Consider the following 22132-nt stretch of genomic DNA (forward strand, 5'->3'; position numbering starts at 1 on the left):
CTTAGCCGCATGCTTCATGCCAGCAACGAATTAAAAGAAAATAAAATTCTAGAACTGACACGACATACTTTGAATCTCATAGGTCATCATGACAATCAATTTTCTGGTCACGGAAGACATAAATCTTATCCATCAAAACATAAGAAAAGATACAGAAAAAAAAAAAGAGCATAAACCTGATCCGTCTTAAAACGTTAAAAAAAAAAAAAAAAACAGAAGACAAAATCTAAAAGATAAGTCATGACTGTCATTATTCATGTTGCTTTTAGCAAAGATTAATATTAGGGAAACCAAAATTTTAAACAAATTTGCAAACAAAATAATGTAGTTGTAGATGATAGAGATTATTAATTAATATTGATTAACGTATTTGTTTTCTATTAATGACATATCTTTTAATTTATAAATTTGATTTAAAAATTTGTTCTCTCTATCATTATTCTTCTGGTATGTCTGACATTTGTGTCTTGGGAAGTCAAAGACATAATTGTGCATGTTGCTTCTAGTTAAATGAAGATTTTCAACGAGAAAATAAGAGATCGATTTTGTCTCATACTTATGTTTTACAAGCTAAGAATTTGACCTACAAACTGGCTCGTTGCGTTGGAAATCTCGACAATCTTACCACAAGATCAAAAGGAACTGTTTATCTCTTCATTTGATACACTAATTGCTATGTACAATTTACACAAGACTCCCACAATGCTCACTTATATGACATGTACAATGTCCATATGATGTCTTTATATTCGGTATGATCACATCAAAAGGAACTTCCTCAACACAAGCAACGTCACTGCACTCTCCCCATTCTACCTTCCTGACATCAGATTGACAAGAGCTTGATTTTCGTAGAAGGATCCGACATCCCAATCCTCGGCTGAGGATGAGAGTGTCATCAACGCCACCACGATTGATCGCATACTTGGACGCAGATCTTTGTTTTCCTGCGTGCATGCTTTGCCGAGTTGGGCCATCTGCACCAGAAAACCATCGTACCTATTTTTAGACTGATATCTAGAGACAAATCATAATGTGTTTTGGTCTGAGAAATTTTTTCACCTTGTGCACTGAATCAAGCGGATAGTTGTCTCCAAGGTTAGGGTCGACCAATTTTCGGAGGTCCTCTAGATCGGGCTGATTCAGGACCTCCTCAAACTGTGAAAAATAAAATTACAACAAAAACATGCTTAACTGCTTTATGAGAGATTATTGTATGCAATGCAAGATAGAATCCCTGCATAAACTTGATAAAAGCAAATTGGCTTATTTAAGTAGAAAGATAGAGAGAAAACTAACCAAACCAACAAGGCCTTTTGATTCCGAACTAGCGCCATCCTCTCTGAAAACAGCTTCCTTGGCAGATATCAACTCAAAAATGACAACTCCGAACGCAAAAACATCTACTTTAGGAGAAACATCGCCATATTGAGCATATCTGCACACAACCATGTTAGGAGTTAATCCATATGTACAAAGACAATATTCAGGCATTTCAGCCATCAGCTTATTGGTCAGGATGATGACTAGAAAATTATCAATAAGCTCATTCAGCTTACGATAGGTTCTTCCAGAAGAATGCAACAAAGGCAATCTGTTAGTGCTAGTCTGCTAAAAGGAATAATAGAGAAAAAAAACTACTTACTCCGGCGGCATATATCCAAATGTTCCCACAAGACGTGTGGGGAGTGATGTACTTCCAACTTCTGTCAGTTTAGTTAACCCAAAATCTGCAACCTGCAATGAAAAGGAGGGAATTTTATTGCAACAATACAAGATTTTAATGGTTCATATTGGAAATAGAAGCACTAAAATAACCTTGGCATGGAAATTCTTGTCTATCAATATATTGGCTGATTTGATATCGCGGTGGATATAAACAGGAACAGTATGCTCATGAATGTATTCGAGACCTCTTGCCGAATCTAGGGCAATCTGCACTCTGATAGGCCACGGTAGTGGGTCCCTCCCTTTCCCTGGATACATTAAACTGTGTTATCACCATTCTCTTGCATACAGAAGTACTTAAATCCTCATCAAGCACAGCCTAACCTGAACCGCGCAGATGTTGGCTTAAGTTGCCATTCTCAATATATTCATAGACTAGGAAAAGAGAGCCCTCAACACAATAACCAATCAAGCGTACCTGCATTGATCGTTCAGAAGCTTAGAGATGATTACACATTTTAGATATCAGTTCAATGGTTATAAACTAGTACCGAGTGCACAATGAGATTTTTGGAGTGCAAACAAGATTCATATGCATTGTCATTGTTGAAAAGATAAGTTCATTACCAGGTTCAAGTGATGTACACGTGTCAAAACATTTAACTCAGCCAGAAATTCTTTTGATGCTTGCATATCCATCTTCTTGATTGCAGCTTTCTGCACACAGAGGTTATATGAGTGGGACTTCTAGAAGAAGAAATAAACAATTACGAAATAAACACAAGCATGGTCTAGAAACACTAAATACTTAATTCATGAATCATGGGGCTGGACTAGAAAATCTCATACTTCATTTGGACAGAAAAGATAAATGATGGATATAAATCATGAAAATGTTAAAGAAAACAAACCTCGCCTCTCAACTCTGCATAGTAAACAGCCCCGAAACCTCCTTGTCCAATTTTATTAGCTAGGCTGAAGTTATCAGTAGCCCTCGCAAGTTCTTCATATGAGAACTCCACTGATTTGTCCACAGAAATGCCTGTTAGGCCTCGACCACCAGCATTTGACTCTCCAGGTTTATCGGGGGTAATCACAAGGGCTAGACCCAGAAGAAAAATCAATGAAATCATGTCAAACATCCATTTGGTGCAAAAATCTTAGACCATTTGAGGGCAAGAACAAGTAAAATACAACGAATGTTCAAATAAGTGCAAGAAAGACCAGAATATACATGGCAGTTTCATGACACTTCATAATAATTATTATAAACAAAACAGACCAACAAAATGGCCAGGGCCGGTTCAATGGGATTTCTAAGGGCAAATTATCAGTGGTACTGATACTAGATAAAGAAAAAATTTCCAATCCTTCAACAAAATTGAACAACTAACAATTACAATAGCAGCAGTCTTTTTCCCGTAATTTTTAAGAAACCTTGGGAGGAGGAGGAAAAAAGGAAAACCCTCTTGTTTGGAAAGAATGGGAAGATGAAAATGAATCAATGAATGCTAAATGAGAAGAATAACATCCTAAAGTAAGGAGCTTAGTCAGCTACTCAAACTGGTGTTACTGCAAAGAATCAAAGTGGAAAGGTAACATCGAAAAAGTCTATCTGGAAAAAGATACAAGGAGACGAGTAACTTACAACGCCCATTTGGAGAAGATTGATCTTCAGATGTTGCTAAGAGAAATTTTGTATCCACCTTGTTCTTTCGGAAAATTCCAAAATATATACCACCAGCCAATAGCAGCACTCCCGCAATTACTCCCACAGATATGCCACCAATGGCTCCACCTCCTAGCCCTGCTTATACAAAAGAAAAATGATGAGCTCCAAGTAGCATTGAGTTTCAAATCACCCTCACACACTGGCATCTGAACATGAAACCAATTTTGGAGACGGCCGTATCACCTGAGCTGCAAAAAGAACAGAAACAAATAAAACTCATAAATATTAACAATCTTCAGAAGACACGGAAAGTGAAAACAAGATGTAATATAGTTAAGCTAACGTATTGAGGCAGTAGAAGATACCTTGACTTCAAAGGCAAATAGGTTCCATTTTGATCTGCAAGATAAAATGAAACTTTGGTAAGGAAAGTTGAAAATAAAGCCTCCTCTGAAACCATATTGAAAGTAGAGCGATGCTTCATAATACCTAAAAACTGGATATCCAATAAACATTCGTTATACTTATTTATACCACAGGAACAACTCAGAAACAACATAGAATTGAAACAACTCAAGTGTCTTCACTAGCACTGTCGCACGTTGCATCAAGGAATATCAATCAGAGGAATGGACAATAAAATTCGTAAAACAAGATGACAACTCAGCTAAAAACTGCATTGTCAATTGATATCTTAAAACAAGAGAGTTACTGTATTATTCTTCACCTAACATTTTCAATACATCACTCCCTAGATGCCCACTGGATCCATAACCACAGGAAAGACCTTGCACCACCGAGCACTTTAATTATTGAACATTCTAACATTCGTTACCAACTCATGATTAACAATTAAAGATGCCTTTGTTGAAATTGCAAGGAATCGATTATCTGGCCTGTAAATTTCCCCGAAACTTTTGTAAGGATTCCACTTTCTTAAGTTCACCCTGAACATTTTCCTGTGGGATTTCAGTTCACTATTGAAGTTTCTTTTTTTCACAAATTTCTGCCTATCACTTCCTAAACAAGACCCTTCTAATCAATTGTTTGCTACCTTCCTTTCTAGTGGATTCGTTTCCACCGTAGTCATTAGCATTGCAACATAGATCAAGGCATCCAAACTTAGTAATAACATGCAATGTCTACCAAATCGTATAACAAGATTCAACTACAAAAGAACCACATGCCTTTCATTTTCCAACGCTACATATGAAATTACCTACTTTGTATGCATGCATCGAAAGTTCACATGTTGGTCAAAAAATGGCACCACTTAGCGAAATATCCACGAAACCACGTGTTGGTCGAAAATGGCACCATTTCACGGGATATACATGAAACTACTCCCTTGACTAAAACTCATTAATTCACCCCATGCTCAAATTATTACTCATTAGCATATACATTCCTACATAAGCCTCAGCCGAATCAATTAACAATTTTCCAACTCCGAAACAACTAAATGTTTCATTTTACCAACTATGCAAATTCCGCAAGATATCTCAATGTCTGCATCAATTCTCAACAACAGAACAACTTCAAAGCACAAAAAACTATCCCATAAAGAACAAAAGCTCAAACCTTTGCCCGGAATATACACGATACCGCTCCCTTGACTAAAATTCACACCAGGATTATATCTCTGCAGCAAAGCCTGATCCAACTGCTCCGTCCCCGCAATAGAATTCAAATTGTCCTCCGGCCGCAGAGGATAAGTAATAAACAGCCCATAATCCTCCGAAACCGAGCTATTCCCACACGTACAATTCACTGTCACGTTCACTTTAGCATTATTGGGTATGTTATTTGGATCATAGCTGTTGAACCACTCCAAGTCCTCCACCGTCGTCAAATTCGAATAGAAAATCTTCGCAATCCGGTCGTACGTGTCACCGGTACGGACATCCCACTCGAACATTTGGCCGTGGTTGCCATTGGTGCAACCACAGGTGAATGGAACATTGACCCTGATGCCGAACCGGACGCTGTATATGTTGGGAACCGAGTCCTTGTTGTAGGCGACGATGGTGGAGTCGGTCGTATTCAGAACATCGCCAATGGAACTGAGATTAGTGCCCTGCCATACGTAGTAAGAAGCTAGAGCATCGCAGCTCTTGCTGCACTGGGGTTTCACCGTGAAACAAAGGGAAACCAGCACCAGGAACCCTAACCCGATTCGAAATCCCATCTGGGTCGATCCGAAATCGGAAAACCAAGTCGCAGAAACCATTTAGAAACTGGGTTTTTGGATCGGAGTTGTTCAGGAGTTGGATGAACAGAGAGAAAGATGGAAGCTTTGAGTGGGGTTTGATTAGTTTAAAATTAAAAGTTAATTAGATGAAGTAATGAGTGTTTGATTGTCGTACTTGGCGTCTTTGACTTTGCTTAACAGTGAAGGAGAAAACGTTCCCGTGGTTTTCAGGCGACTGTTTCTGGAGAGCGACTGACGACTGAGTCAAACGACTGTGGCAACCCTGCCCCCGAGTTCACTGGGACGGCTATGATAAATAGGGGTGGGCATAAAAACCGTCAAACCGCAAAATCGGATCGAACCGTAAGAAAAAAAACCGAAAAAAACCGTGTTGACTGGAAAAGTCAACTTTGAGAGAAAAACCGAACCGAACCGTTCAAACCGGTTCCGGTTCCGGTTTCGAATGACCAAGAACCGGCCGAACCGAACCGAACCGTTTTATTAATAATAAATAAATAAAATTATATATACACACACATGTCATGGTATAATAGGTTGAAAAATTGTGTACAGGAGCTGATGCTTCTTGCTTGCTCTCTGAAGTCTGAAAACCTGCAATTTGCTTCATCATTTTTTTGTTTGTTGACTGATTGACCAGTGCATATGTATTTTATGTCTCTTTTTGTTGACTTTGTGCCACTACCAAAGACATTTGCATTAAAAAAGATGTGTTGTATGCAACTTTATGTAATCAGTTTTAGAAGATGTATTTGAATGCATAATGATTTGGTGTTCAAATAATTTATTATTAGGAACCGTAAACCGGCAAGAACCGAATCGGAACCGGTGTAGACCGAACCGTAATGTTCTAGTAATAAATTTAAGTGGAACCGCACCGAATCGAACCGTTAATATATTACGGTTCCGGTTCCAGTTTAGGAGTGGAACCGTACCGAACCGCACCGTGCCCACCCCTAATGATAAATAGGAGGCTTTTACGACGCTTGTGGGACTTGTCGTGTTTTAGAGAATCCTCAAATGCATTAATCATGTTTTATGACGCTGATTATAGATTTTCTATTATCTCATATTTAGCATAATATTTTATAATATTAATACGATAATTGATATTAAAGTATGAAGGGAAAGAGAGTGTTAGATCCCACATCGACTATGAAAGTGGATCATTTATGCCTTATATGTACATGCCCACCTCCATATAGCACGAGACCTTTTGGGAGCTCACTGGCTTCAGAGTTCATCGAAATTCCTAACTTAAGCGAGTTTACGCAAGAGCAATCCCAGGATGAGTGACCTACTGGGAAGTTCTCGTCTGAGTTCCCAGAAACAAAACCGTGAAGGTGTGGTCGAGGCCCAAAGCGAACAATATCGTGCTACGGCGAAGTCGAGCTCAGGATATGGAGTCGAGCTCGGGATGTGGAGTCTATGAAGAGTCTTACTTTGAGAGAATTTTCTTAACATTTCTCTCCCTTAAAATTTATGTCTCTAATGCTTTGACAACTCAAACACATCCATCCCAACGTGATTAAATTTACAAACTTCAATGCAATTGTATATACAAATTGCAACTTATGTAGCTTAAATGAGTAATGTCTCTAATGCTTTGACAACTCAAACACATCCATCCCAACGTGATTAAATTTACAAACTTCAATGCAATTGTATATACAAATTGCAACTTATGTAGCTTAAATGAGTAAGAGCACTTATTCATGCATCTTAGATTTTGTGATGTGTTGAAGTATCTTTTTTTTCTTTCAATATAGTTTGTATTTATGCACGTTACGTATCCATGATGAAATAATCACATAAGTTACTCTATATTTATGTTTTAATTAAAAATCAACTCTCTCATCAATCATGTGAGTCTCCATGATCCCTAACCTTGAAATAATAAAGAAGATTAAAAGAAAAACTGAGTATAAGTAAGGGTAGTGATATTCACACACTCTCTCTCTTTTATTTTCACACATCCTTGTTAATTTTTTTTCATTGAACTTCGTCAATTCATATGATCAAATGATCGAAAATTGAAAAGATATGTGAAAAGTAAAAATTGGTGAGTGGATTGCACCACTTCCAATTTTCCATCTTACTCGCTTGCTTTCCTTCAAACCCCCTTCCACCAACCATAATGTAGATCTCCGAATTGGTAACTAAATTCACAACTTACTCCTCCATGCATGTTCTATGTCATGCCAAAAAATTCGGGGCAAAGTATTCTACAATTTTCGTTGTAGTAAGAGTGTTTTGCACTCCTCTTAGTGCTCTACACCTTACAAAGTATTCACAATTTTTGTTATAGCAAGAGTGTTTTACACACCTCTTGGTGCTTCACACTCTATTGAGTTTATTGTAGTTGCACCGATTTTTGTGTTCTCTTTGCATGTAAAGTTATTAGTAAAATAAATCTAGACGACTTATCAGTCGCGGTACTCCAAGATTTGTTTTTTGTTTTCGGGTGCACATTATGTTTTTGGCTAGTACGTGGGGTTAGACGTTTATGAAATTGTGATAAAAACAACCAACCAAGTTGGCCTAACTAAACACTTGAAGATGCTCTCATAAACTATATTTAACTATGTATAATTATATTGCGTATTTAACTAACGGAGGCAGATTGTCTGCCCTCCTGTTTGGGTGTCATTTACATCTTCTTCTATTTTGTGTGGTCACAGTTAAGCCACATCAACATTTTATATTGATTTTTTTATAAAGATAATAAGATAAAAAGTAATATGAATATAAAATATTAACGTGAGTTAATCGTGATCGCACAAATAGAATGATATAGAAAGAACACCCAAATAGGACAGACAATCTGCCTCCTTAAATAATTGATCCTACTTTTGACATTTGGTTAAAGTTTTGATGGGGATTTGGGGTTCAAGACAAATCTGAGTCGTTTGATGGGATTTTGGGTTAAAGCCAAATCTGAGTAATGACATATGTTCAAAGTATAGGCAGATTTGTCGTTCAAGGTCAATTTTTTAGACCTTTGGTACCGCAATCGGGAAGGTTTGAAGTAATACTTTATGGAGAACAATTAGACCCGCAATCAAGTTGGATAGTTAGACCAGAAATGGTCCGCTCTACCAATTAACTTCGTATGTATTAAGAAAATTAAATTTGTAAATTAAATGATGTGATATTAATATAAAATAAGTATGTTAATTAACATTTAAATAATAATTCAATCATCAACATTCACATGGTTTGGTTTACAAAATTTGATTTTTCTAACATTACCCAATTTCTAATTTGCTAAAATTAAGTAAGAAAACATGCACACAACTATTGCTGTACACATACACACAGTGAATAATGCAACCAAAGAGAGATTCACAATTTTTGTTTGTTTGATACGTGGATAAGTGGCTCCTCCTACTCTTTTGCTTTCAAGCAATACAAAGTTGTTGTACATTAGAGAGAAACAAATACAAAACTTTGGTCACGCAAATAGGTCTCACAACTCTTGCAAGAGTTAAAAGCTAAGCCCTTTTGAAGTTAGTAGGGATCTGGACTTGGATTGTTGTTATTGTCGTACTTCCACGTTCTGAACAAACTAATCCATTTTATAAACGTAAAAAGTTTAGGTGGAGGGAGGCTACCCTATCCTAGAGTCAAGACATACCACAAGAACTTACAAAGAGGATTTTAGCTCCTATTTTGATTGTTATAGACAGCCTACCAAGAGAATTGCCCGCAACAAGCTAATCTCTTTTCGTTTGGTTTAGGAGATTTCTTGCAAATAAATGTAGTAATTTTACACGGCTGGTATAAAATTTTCAATTAATTGGCTGCAAGATGCTTGTGGCCCATTCTATTTCTCCATTTTTAAGCCCACTATTCTATTTTGCAGATAATGAGATGGCTTTTGATAGGCCCTCGTTCAAAAACCTACGGGTGAAGTAGCCCTTTTTTTTTTTTTTTTTTTTTTTACACGAAAATAGAACAATTATGGACTTTTAATAAAAGAACACTACTAAACAGACTATAAATTACACATAATTTAGTGTCCCTTTATAAACGTCTTTGTGTCTTTACTGGGTGATGCTAGATGGCTATCTACTTGAATCATATTTGTTGATCACATGATGTGACGATTAATGATTGGATAATTTCATTTAAGCTCGATCTCTCTTCCGAATGAACCGTATAAGCCAAGAGAAAGTGTAAACCATAATAAAGGAACTTGCCCCACCGCCTATGAGTCTAATAGCCTCATTAGACCGTGCATTTTTCTCGTTATATTCGGATGATAGGTAGGACTATATATAAATTAAAACTAACTAGAGCTAGAAATATAGCTTTTAAAATGTTAGCACCGCATAAAAACATTCCTCTCAGAATAATACGAATAAGCAAAACTATGTTATAGCCATTTAGTGTACTCTATGAATAGATGAATACTTATAGTTGCACATAGTGTAATAAAAGAAAGAAAATTTCGTGTACATGAGAACTAAATGGCCGTTATGTTTATTACTAAACTTGTTGTAGAGATGAAATATAACCAAGGTATACTCTTTTTTTATCATAAATTAAATAGATTATCAGAAGAAAAATGGTGCCAAAAATTAGGATACATTATAGGAAAGTAAAACTTCCATTGAAAAGAAGCAGATGAAAGACTTTTATAAAAATTCTAATTAGGTATATTTTCAATTTTTTTCCAATAATTATAAAAAAAAAATAAAAAAAATAAAAAATAAAATAAAAAAACCCCAACCTTGAAGGGGTCCAACCTATGGGTGGGTTTGAAAATTGGTGACATTATTACAACCAAATGGAAAATATTGCCTTACATGGAACTTTCTTTAGGCCAAAAGATTTGTATATCAAACTTTGATTTTTTGTCGGCATGCGTGAAGTGGCATAACAGATTCTCTGACTTTTTGAAAAGATTAATGCTAGGAAAATTAAATATGTAGACTAAATTTTGTAAATTAAATAATATGAAAGTTGATGATTGGATTATTACTTAAATATTGATTAGCATGCTATTTCTTATTAGTGATACATCATTTAGTTTGCAAATATAGAAATTTAGTTTACCTATCATTACACTTTTGAAAACTTTGTTGTGTCTCATCAATTGTAGCAAAATCTCACCCCAACATCGTATAAATTAGAATTCATGGAGAATAAAGTTTGTATATACCTCAAACATCTCTATATAAAATAAATGTTTCACGCATTTTTACAATTTATAAATGCCACTGAAGAATTATTTTTTGTCACCAATTCACTACTTAGCAAACGGTTATCAAGCCAATAATTTATTTTCAAACACTTTGACAAAACGAATGATGATAAAATGGTACAAACTTTCCACCAGCTCTGAGTGTCTTAAACCTACAGCACAACTTTGCAATATGGTTGACTAGTATGTGGCAGGCCCTCAACCTGAGCTAACAGAAAAACCTGAGAAAATAAAAAATGGTGGTGGATGTGGGTTGACCAATTGTTGTCTAGCATTCATATTGGCAAAAACATAAATTAGAAAAGTGAAAGATGCCTCTTGGGTCTCACGGATTTGATTTGATCCACAAACGAAACCTCATACACACCTCGTACTTTTTCCTCCCACAAATCTTAATTTCCAAAATCCTGGATGCCACCATACACATAACCAACCTCTCAACTTCAATAAAATAAGAGTGTCTGCTTTCCAACTATGTGATAATATAGCACATACGTAAGCGAGCGCCTGTATCGCGAATAATTTCTTAAGTTTTAGATGGTACAAACATTTTTTTTTTATTCTATATGCATTAGTGGGTTATACTGATGTAGGATATGAAATAAGATGATCGGAAGATTAAATGCATTTGGTTTAGTCATAATTGCAAGGGGTTTAAGCATCTATAAATTCATGTATTTGTAAGGTAGAAAAGGAGTAGAAGTTGTTTTGGAATAGAATATAAACTCGTTTTTAAGTGCCTTGCTCTTATTTAAGAGTCGGCCGCTTTCTTCTTCTAATTCTCTACGTTGTAAGGTGATGCTAGAAGCGAAGTATTTGAGGTTTTCAGATCTCTTCTCGCACTAGAAAGACCCTGCCTATCTATCCTTTTTATACCTATCATTTCCTTTTTATTCTCCCACCGCATTGCGCCTTGCATTAGTTGGTAACAGAGCCGGTTTTTGGATTTTTATATGAAATCATGGTGGAGGCTGCGGAAATCATCTCGGTTGGTTGTCAAAATTCACTTCGTTTCCCTAACTTTCATTTGGAGAGTGATATGTCACCAGAAAGCTCACAAAACGTCAACGCTGTTGCGAAAAGCGAATTAGTCCTGTTGCGGGCCAGGTTTCAAGTTCATCAAGAATGAAGTGACCTTCATGCCATATATCACTTGAAAGTCCTTCCGGCCTTTTTCAAATTCTACTTGTTCTCCAATTAATCCCTTATTTCTACAAAACGATATTTGCATTTTACTAAAGCATTTCACTATTGTCAATATGTTTTGCAAACAGAAGTAGAAGACATGGGGCTACTTCAGATTTTAAGTGCTGAATTTCTGATATTGATCTTTCTCCAAAGTTTGGTCATTGTCCAAATGGTTCTTGTTATATTTGTTGTGGTTTATGTTTCGAGGTTGAAAAACTTCTCGACATTAGATTTGAAGCCAAGGTTGAAAATATGAAATGCACTGACAAAGTTGATTATGTTTGGGATGATTTTGTTGCTCGTGGCATCATGAGAAAACCTTTGGATAAAATAGTTGATGCGTTTGATTGATCTGAGTTTATACTTTTCCAAGCCTACTCATCATTAGAAATGATTTGGACATCTTTGTATGCTTTGAAGTCAAGTTGCATTATGAATGGATTAAACTACACATGGTTTGGAAGGTTGCGTTGTAACTCGCATGAATTTGTGGGTAGAACACTTGAAAAATTATGAAATATTTGCTATTATGACTATTATGAAATTATTGGTTGGACATCCGAAAGATTGAGGAAGACCAAACAGAACTTGAGAAAGAGTTTTCTTCGAGAATGGAAGAATGATGTAGGACATGAAATAAGACTGTCGGAAGATTCAATGCATTTAGCTTTTGAAATCCAATGGACATACATGGAATACAAGGTTTCAGAAGCATGGAATTTTACACAATAATTATATTTACTGGGCTGAATTAAAAGGAATTGTTTTGGTTATTTATAGTATCTCATATGTTTCATGTATTAGTCATAAGTGCAAGTGGTTTAAGCATCTATAAATTCATGTATTTGTAAGGCATAAAAGGAGTAGAAGTTGTTATAATATTGAAATTTGAGTTGTAAACTTGATTTTAAGTACCTTGCTTTCATTTAAGAGCCGTCTTGCTCTCCTAAGGTTCTCATTTTGAGGACTTGTGATAACCAAATGCATATTAGCCACAAGATTATTGTTTTGCTTCATTAAGTTGTCAAATATTTTAAGCCTTCAGATATAAACTAATATAATATTATGCCTAATGAAACTTTGGTCCTCATAAGTCCTCAAAATGAGGACCTTAGGAGAGCAGGATTCTGTTTAAGAGTTTATTACTTTGTTCTTTTACTTATCTATGTCGTAGGTTGGTACTAGAAGTGAAGTTCTTAAGGTTTTGGGGTCTCTCTTCGCACTGGAGAAAGTGGACCCTTCCTATCTATTCTATCTTATTTATTTTATTTTTATTTATTTCCCCACTACGCTGCTCCCTGCATCATATACTAACCTTAGTATATACATGAGCGCTCAAGCGCTAATCAATTAGTACTCAAAATGGTGTTACCCACTCATTCCGCTCACTCCACAATACTTCTCACACTGAACCGATAATTTTTTAAGTTATCATTGAAAGATCATTGATTGACTATGCAAATGTTCACTGAAATCGAAAGTTACTATGACCATATAATTAAATTAACGAACACAACATTGTCTATAAAAGGGCTAAACACTTTCTGATTTCTGAACTTTACAATGATGAACAGCTTGAATCATGACATTATTTTATGAAACAAGCCCAAATAAGTAGTTAGCGCTATATCAAATTACTAACTGATCAGTGCTTGAACGCTATTTGTGAGTGCCATGCAAGTTATCTATTTCACCCATACTGCTGCCTGCTTTTGGAGGAACCTTGACATTTGAACAACACGAGTGGACAACGTGCATTCCTCACTTGAGTTTTGTTTGAGAATTTTGGTATCCGTGAATAGCAAGTGCCATGCAAGTTATCTATTTCACCCATACTGCTGCCTGCTTTTTGAGGATCCTTGACCTTTGAACAACACGAGTGGACAACGTGCATTCCTCACTTGAGTTTTGTGTGAGAATTTTGGTATCCGTGAATACCAATTAGCTAGATTAATCAATGTTGGTTATACAACTCATCAACTTTCTTCAAATCAAATTTAGATCGATGTCAGATATACATGCACGATATGAGTAGAAAATGCAAGGATACTTTGTTAGTTTGGTGGGTTACATAAATGGCTGGAATGTCAAAGTTTTGATGCCACATTGGGAAGTCAAGCAGCTCATATGGCATTAAAATTCAAGACCAATTAATTAATCACTTATTTTCGTCCTTCATGTCATATCAAATCTCCCACTACCCATTGAATCCCATCAACTTTCATTAATTCTTGGTTTAATACGAACTTGGAGCGAAGTTTTGAAGATGGTGGATGTGAAAACTGTGGCGAGGTTTTGTGGTTGGTGAGAGCCTGGCTGAGTACTAGTGGTGGCGATGGTGGACTTGGAAACTGATTAGTGATTACAATTATATTAGTGGCTGTTTTACTAGAAGGTTCATGAAAATTATAATTGATTTATTGTTGCATTCGAAAATGATTTTATCTAATCAATGGCTATGATTCATATATAGTATAATAATGCAACCTGTACTACATAGATTATTTGCTATAATATTTGTGTGTTAAGATTACGGTGTTGTCATCATGTACTTCTCTGTATCCTCATTCTCTTTTATGTTTTTATAAGTTTGAAGCGCATGCTAACTTTTTTAGAATATCAATAACATGACTATAATTTTTTTTTTTCATAATTAATTTGATCGATCAGATAAAATTTGGCAACTTTTAGAGGGTGACGAAGACGAAAATGTACTATGTTGCATCCAGGCAAGCATAAAAAAGACTTTTGCATATAATAGAGATGAAAGGGATTAAGTAGAAAACAAACATTCTAGACATAATACACTTGGAGAATAATTATCTGACGGCAAAACCTAGAGGGGTTATTAGGGTTTTGCCTTATTACAAATAAAATTTCAATGATCCATTTGGTTGTAATTAATAATTCAAATTCTAAGCGGACATTGAAGAGGACAAGTGACAAAAAATATGAATTTGAAGGTTTTGTGATGCTATACAATCGAAACCCTAGTTATTTCGAACTCATCAATGCATGACAGAGGGAGAGAGTAGTATTGAATAATTTATCGAAAGAACAGGTAGCACCATGCAAATTTGAACGGCCAAGATTGAGCTGTAGTAAAAGCTAGCCATCATCAACGCACATGATCAATCATCAAATCAATACATCAATGGAAGATGCAGGCAGCATCAATTTCTGTTAGATTGTATATGTATGGCTGTTCCTCAACGAGAAAAAAAAAGAGAGTCGGTGCTAATAACTTAAATTCCTAATTGTCTATATAATGAACACAACTTTGAAAGTATATATATCTATGTGGGTGAAACGCGGAAAATCTGTCCTACCAACCATAGTATTTATATAAATATATAATATGGTTAGGTTAAAAAAAATTGAATAAGAATGTAATCACTTGATAAAATCCAATTTCAAATACCGTACAACGTGGAAAGTGAACTCCTTGACCTCTCTATTATTCTGTTATTAAACTCTGATCATGATAATTAACTTATAATATAGTTTTAGTAGTTATCACGATGAATTGCTAGATTTGCCTCTTTATTTTGTTAGGTGTTGATATCGATCATTTATATATAATTCATAGGTTTATTGAACTTAAAATTCTTAAATATTCATGCAAGTTGTCTAGGTCAAGTTTTTCTTTGTTGTTGACTCATTCTTGTAGTTGTAGGGCTCTTTTTAGCGAGCAATATTTTTATAGGTCTTGAATATCGAAAATTCTAAAGTAGTACGTCGATGACATTCACTACGGAATGTAGTTTATATGCGAGTTTAATTCAAGAATTTTAATGCGTGGATATAATATTCCATTTAAAATGTAACATATATTATACATTGATGGGCAGAATTAATACAGTAGAGGAACTCCTTGAATATGCTTCAAATTAAACCGCATTGTTATCTAGTTTAAACAGTAACTATTATTAGTTGCTTAATTATAAGGGTTGATCTGACCTACAAAAAGAATGAGACGAAATTAGTAGAATATGTGGGTCTAGGTCTAGCAAAGGGCCAGAATATCATGCTTATGGGATAAAGGAATTTGATGGAGAAAAGCAGGAATTCCTTTTGCTGCCTATAAAAGTTCATATTTTGACGGTTCACCTAAAAGTTCATATATATTTGGTTAATTAACTACGAAAATTCTTTAATTTTTATATTACGTACGGATAGTAGCATTCAAAGTTACATCATTTGGGACATGAATATTCCACAAACTTGAAAAAGAGGGAAAGAGGAACCCACTTATCGTGAAAATTGACGTATAATTGGTTGTTCGGATTTTGTAATTTTAACAAGCAAATATACAAAAATGTTAACTTTCTTGGCTTGTGAAAGCCTTGCAGCAGAAAGTCTTTGTTAGAGTTAGAAGCATTCTATAAGGGTACTGCGTACTGAAAATTTGTCTAATATAATGTTGGAAACCCACGCGGTCTCCCTGTTCTTTTTAGGGCTAATTTGTCTTTCTGTTGAAGCACCACTAAAATTTCGACTATCAAGAGCTATATACCTTATATTTCAGTATAATCATCTTGTATTCCATTATTATTATCATTTCAAGCCATTTACATTCGTACATTTATGGTTAATCATATTTTTTATCGAGATAAAATCTATGTAGGAGCGCGCAAGATTCCTTTTGAAATCGTTTTATTCCGAAACCACAACCATATTACTTATTGTTATATTATGTAGTTTAGTTCAGGTTGAGCTAAAATAAGTTGAAAAAACTAAACTAAATTAACATGAGTCGTCTAGTGTGATATCTTGCTTTACTTATGGTTCTTTTTCTCCTCCTTAGTCGCTCCATACTCATTGGAAGAATTTGATTGTAGCACATGGTATTCCGTTGCTCTCATACATTTCGAAAAATGAATGCGGTTGTTGATAAATTAGCCAATTTAGGGCTTCTGTCGTCTTTATTTGTTTGACATGATACTCCTCCTAGAAAGACTCATCATTTTATGTAATCAAATTTCTTAGGCAATGCCGACTTACATGTTTGTCTCCCATTCTTGATGTGTGGTTTTCTTTTTACCCAATATTTTGGATTTTCCTTTTTTGTTTTGCAGCTTGTCTTACAGGTTCTTACATTTTTAAGTTTTATTTCAAAGAGGTTTTGTCCTATGTCCACCCTCTTTTTTTTTTTTGTATTTTCTTTTTTCAAGAGGGGTAAGGTCTAGTCCCCCCCCCCTCTTTTTATTGTATTTTCTTTTTCAAAAGAGGTAAGGTGTATGTCTCCTTATTTTTTTGTATTTATTTATTTATTTATTTTGCTTTACAAGGATTAATGTTTTGTTCCCCTCACCAGCTGTAATTTTTTCTTTATATTAATAAATTTTCTTTGTATTATCGAGATTTTTTGAAATAAAATAAAATAAATAAATAATGCATAGAGAGATGCGGTATTAAGACATGCGCGACTTATCTTTTATGTAGACTAATCAAAAGTGTCGGCATTAGACCTTTGAATTTTTAGTGACCTTAAAGCCCCTAACTTGGTTAGTGCCCATCTACATTTCAAATTGGCAAATTTGTTGAAATCAATGTGATATCAGCTGTAGGCAATTTAGTCCTTCCAAGAGCTGAAACTTCAGAGTCGCAGCAGCGAGCCTCCCTTTCCCTCCAAGATTTTCACATACAAGTTTGTGTAGCTAGGTAGGTCTCTTTTGCTATGTGTCACTATCTAATTAAAGTGTGACCCCACCACCGCTCCCCAACCGTCATTGTAGCCCTCACTTGATCCCATAATTGTCAATAATCACTAGATGATCATCACCAAATGGACGGTTGTAGTAACATGTATGAGTCTGTCTATGCATGCTTGACCCTCTTGAGTTCACATCTAGCCGTTTATTTATCTTATTTGTTATACAATTTTCATGGAGAAAAAAAATCCACCTAATATTTCATGTTGTAAATTTTTGCATAAAAACACATCAAGCACAAACAAGAAAAAATGGGCCAACGAAGTCCATATATATATATATATATATATATAAATTGACCACCTAGCCATTTCACCATGCCTTTGATCATCACTCTCACACATTCTTCTTCAAATTTCTAAGCATGAATCGCTTTCAAATCTTCCTCCTTTTTGCTTTGCTCATCCCCCTCTTTGCTCCAAGAACTCATGCAATTCGGAGAAGCTTTCCGAGCCCATCTTCGGCAAGAAGCCAACAAGTTTTCAGGCCATCAATGACTAGTGCTCCCTCTACCAAAGATCTAGCCAGAGATTTCGTTTCCGAGGAGCGAAGGGTTCCGACAGGATCAAACCCTTTACACAACAAGCGATGATCTTTCAAGTTTTTGAAGAACTCCCATTTCCAGATAAACACACATATTTATCTAGCTAGCTTGTTTACTTAAATTATATTTACTAAAGATATGCTTCATGATAAATTATTTTGTATGCTGTAGTTAATTAGTAGTTAGCTTTAACATATATATATAGCTGGATATTTCTATATGCCAAATGATAATCATATCAGTAGGCCTTGAATTTCGATGCCCCATTTGTAGAGATATTGTACAGAAGGTGATTGTGTAGAGCTTTAAGAAAACCCATGTAAGAGTGATTCATATAGTCTTGTTTGACTGTTATTTTTTCTTTTCTTTTCTTTTCTTTCGGATTGTATTTTCTTCAATTAATTAATTAATTTTCTTTTGGCTTGTTTAATCTTTACCTGAGATAACTACTGCATGCATATATAATTTCTTATTTGCATTTTGGGAACTTAAATTGGATGCATGCATGTGCTTTGGCCTGCCAAAATCTGATGCATGAGAAGTATTTGGTTTCACAGTTTCTTTCATCTTTGAGACTCCAGACTACTGCAGTGACTCCCACACCTATCTAAATATAAACTATTCAAATTTCCATCTTATTTAATCTTCTGGATTTTTCTTGGTAATTGCACTACAACAGAAATAAGGCTTCATACATAAAGCAAGCGTATTATTGGAGTGATATATTGTGATTTGCACACTCTTCTGTCATTCTACTACTTATTTTCTAGTGTTTGTGCTTAATAAATCAAAGAATTTTATGACAAAATAATGATACGAATACAATGAGAGAAAATTAGAGTGTGAAAATCAATATATACGTATGTATGTATGTATGTATGTATATATGCCATGATCACGGTTGGAAATTGAGCATATGCACAAAATACAAGATGTCACATCCCGACCCCGGCTCCACCACAACTGGGCTTGGCTTCGCCATAGCACGATATTGTCCGCTTTGGGCCCCGACCACGCCCTCACTGTTTTGTTTCTGGGAACTCACATGAGAACTTCCCAGTGGGTCACCCATCCTGGGAATGCTCTTATGCAAACTCGCTTAACTTCGAAGTTCTGATGGAATCCGAAACCAGTGAGCTCTCAAAAGGCCTCGTGTTATATGGAGGTGGGCATGTACATATAAAGCATAGAGGATCCACTCCCCTGGGCGATGTGGGATCTAACAATCCACCCCCTTAAGGGCCTAACGTTCTCGTCGACACACTTCCGGTCATGGATTGACTCTGATACCAAATTGTCACATCCCGACCCGAGCTCCACCACATCCCGGGCTCGACTCCGCCGTAGCACAATATTGTCTGCTTTGGGCCCTAACCACACTCTCACGGTTTTGTTTCTGGGAACTCACACGAGAACTTCCCAGTGGGTTACCCATCCTAGGATTGCTCTCGCGCAAACTCGCTTAACTTCGGAGTTCCGATGAAATCCGAAGTCAATAAGCTCCAAAAATGCCTCATGCTATATGGAGGTGGGCATGTACATATAAGGCATAGAAGATACACTCTCATGGGTAATGTGGGATCTAACACAAGATGATATGACATAATGGAGCTTTATCATCATATCTATTCTATTAAGAGAACCCTCATTGTCAAATTTTTGCCCCCATTTTTTCCTATTTTGCCCTCACTTTTGATACACAATATTGACATGAGGAAGGCAAAACAGTAATTTTGTAGCTTTTTAGAAAATGACAATCATATCTCTATTTTTCCTATTTTACCCTTATTTTTTTTTTAGAAAATGACAATCATATTCCTATTTTTCCTATTTTACTCTCACTTTTGCTACATAATATTTACATAAGGAAGACAATACATTAATTATATAATATTAAGAGAAACTGTCTCATTATCATTATTTCATACTCTTTTTAAAATTTTAAAAATTGAGAAAATGTCTCATCATCATTATTTCATACTCTTTTTAAAATTTTAAAAGCTAATCACACTACTTAATAAAAAAACAAAAAATAAAATAAAATTGTTCACACACACAAAATGTATGCTCATCTGCTAGTATCTCCGAGTCCATGAGAACTAGTTGGTTGAGTTTTCTGAATGAGGTTTAGTTGCTCATCACTCTCACAGTATTAAGTGATGATCAGATAGTGACGAGTAATAAGGTACACATAATAAACTGGGAATGGTATCTAATTGAGTGTGCATGCTGTACTGCTGGCTGTTTCTGAGCTTTAGAACCCAAATTTGAATGCAGAGTGTAAATACCCATTACTCCATGCAACTACCATACAATTAAGAAGAGGATATCCCTTACTTACCCCCTCCTTGTGCAGATCTCATGGAATATATGTTGACTGTTCAGGGTCCACAAACCCTACAGAACTCAGGTGCACCAAATGCAGTTGAGGGTTATCTATTTATAGCCTTGCCAACTTGTCATAGTAGTACTTTTGAAATCTCAAATTTGAAATCCGATATGAATGTCTAATGTTTTCAATCTTCAAAATATATTTGACACCAATGCTCGAGCCCTCTTGAGACCCCTCGGTCAGTGCTCGAACCTCCCTGAAAACCGATGAACTAGGTTAAAAGTGTTCAACATGTTCAAAATTTTCCAAACTTAACTATGTCCTAACCATGAATGTAGAAGTATATTTTCTTAATTTATATTTAACATATAATTGACACCGATGCTCGAGCTCTCTTGAGACCCCTTGATCAATGCTCGAGCCTCTAGCCGAAAACTAGGTTATAACTTTTAGTCTTAAACATGTTCAAATTTGGGCTAGTTTTCAAAATTTCCGGAATTTAATTATCTTCTAAACCATGAATATAGAAATTTGCTGGACTCTTTGGACTTGATTAAATGCAGATGGAAGAATAGCTAAGGTGAGGCAGCCTGTGGGTGGTGGGTGTGGTCCACGGTGTGTAAGTGCACCGCCAACTGGCTGCGCATAAGGCATCCCTACCAGAGCCTTTATGAATGTCTAATTTGAATCTGTTGTATGTGCGCGTGTAAAATTTGCACTAATTTTTTAGTTGAGCAAATTATTACGTAGTTGAAAATAGCCTAACATGATGGATTTCAAGTCAAAAGAGTAATCTAGCAAATGCTTGTCGTCCCACCACCAACTATTAGGCTTGTGGATTTGGGAATTGATATGTAAAACCTCAGTAACCCTATTACTGGATTTATATATACTTGTATGTATGTATGTATATCTGTGTGCATGTGAAAGAAGGCATGCCTTCCCAGACCTTGTTGAGCGACTTAGAACATGTGAGTAAACAAAACCCTAGAGATACGAGGGAGGGAAAACTCGAACACAAGACCTTGTTGAGTGTGTATGTGAATACACTCTTAACCACTTGAGCTATCTATCCAATATACGTTTCGGCGATTTGATTTCTCGATAATATTTAAGATTCTAAGTAGATAACAATCATTAATTTTCTTGAAACAATGACGATTGTGTGTGGAATATTTTTCTACTTTTTTAATTACTTACGGTAATAATGCAAAAGACAGAATCTTCTTTCCTCAAGCAAGAAAGACTGAAAGAGGAGATATTTGTTTATGTGCTTGCTGTGCGAGAAGAAGAATGCTATAATGGTCTTGTCAATGGATGTGGATGGGGATGGGGATGGGGATGGGGATGGAAAAAAAACATTCCCTTATAGTTTATTCAAAAGTAGCCGCTACACTTGACCATCTTCTTGTTTCGACGTTCAAGTTTTAACAATATGAAATTGATCTTAAATAAATACCTATATAATTCAACTTATCCATAATTAAGGTCCATAATTTTAGTAAGCCTAAAGAACTTATTGCAAATTTTCTATACTCTAATTATAAGTGAGGTAGCTAGTAACCCACACCAATAAACGAGTGACGGAGCAAGAAT

The 22132-nt window shown here is 35.6% G+C and overlaps 1 protein-coding gene across 1 annotated transcript; it reads right to left on the reverse strand.

The window, feature by feature from the left end:
- Positions 1 to 526: 526 nt before the first annotated feature.
- Positions 527 to 5777, reverse strand: LOC103954958 (lysM domain receptor-like kinase 3). The gene is made up of 12 exons (XM_048578173.1): positions 4922 to 5777; positions 3706 to 3739; positions 3584 to 3588; positions 3317 to 3475; positions 2580 to 2770; positions 2296 to 2385; positions 2053 to 2146; positions 1819 to 1976; positions 1646 to 1737; positions 1300 to 1438; positions 1063 to 1158; positions 527 to 977 (listed from the first exon to the last, which is right to left on the reverse strand). The coding sequence occupies exons 1-12, from the start codon at positions 5568 to 5570 to the stop codon at positions 813 to 815; spliced, it is 1872 nt and encodes a 623-aa protein (XP_048434130.1). The 5' UTR covers positions 5571 to 5777; the 3' UTR covers positions 527 to 812.
- Between the last annotated feature and the right edge of the window lie 16355 nt (positions 5778 to 22132).

This window comes from the organism of the source record quoted next, unplaced genomic scaffold, assembly GCF_019419815.1.
Source record: "Pyrus x bretschneideri cultivar Hongxiangsu unplaced genomic scaffold, Pyrus_bretschneideri_v1 Contig12, whole genome shotgun sequence".
Taxonomy (NCBI): domain Eukaryota; kingdom Viridiplantae; phylum Streptophyta; class Magnoliopsida; order Rosales; family Rosaceae; genus Pyrus; species Pyrus x bretschneideri.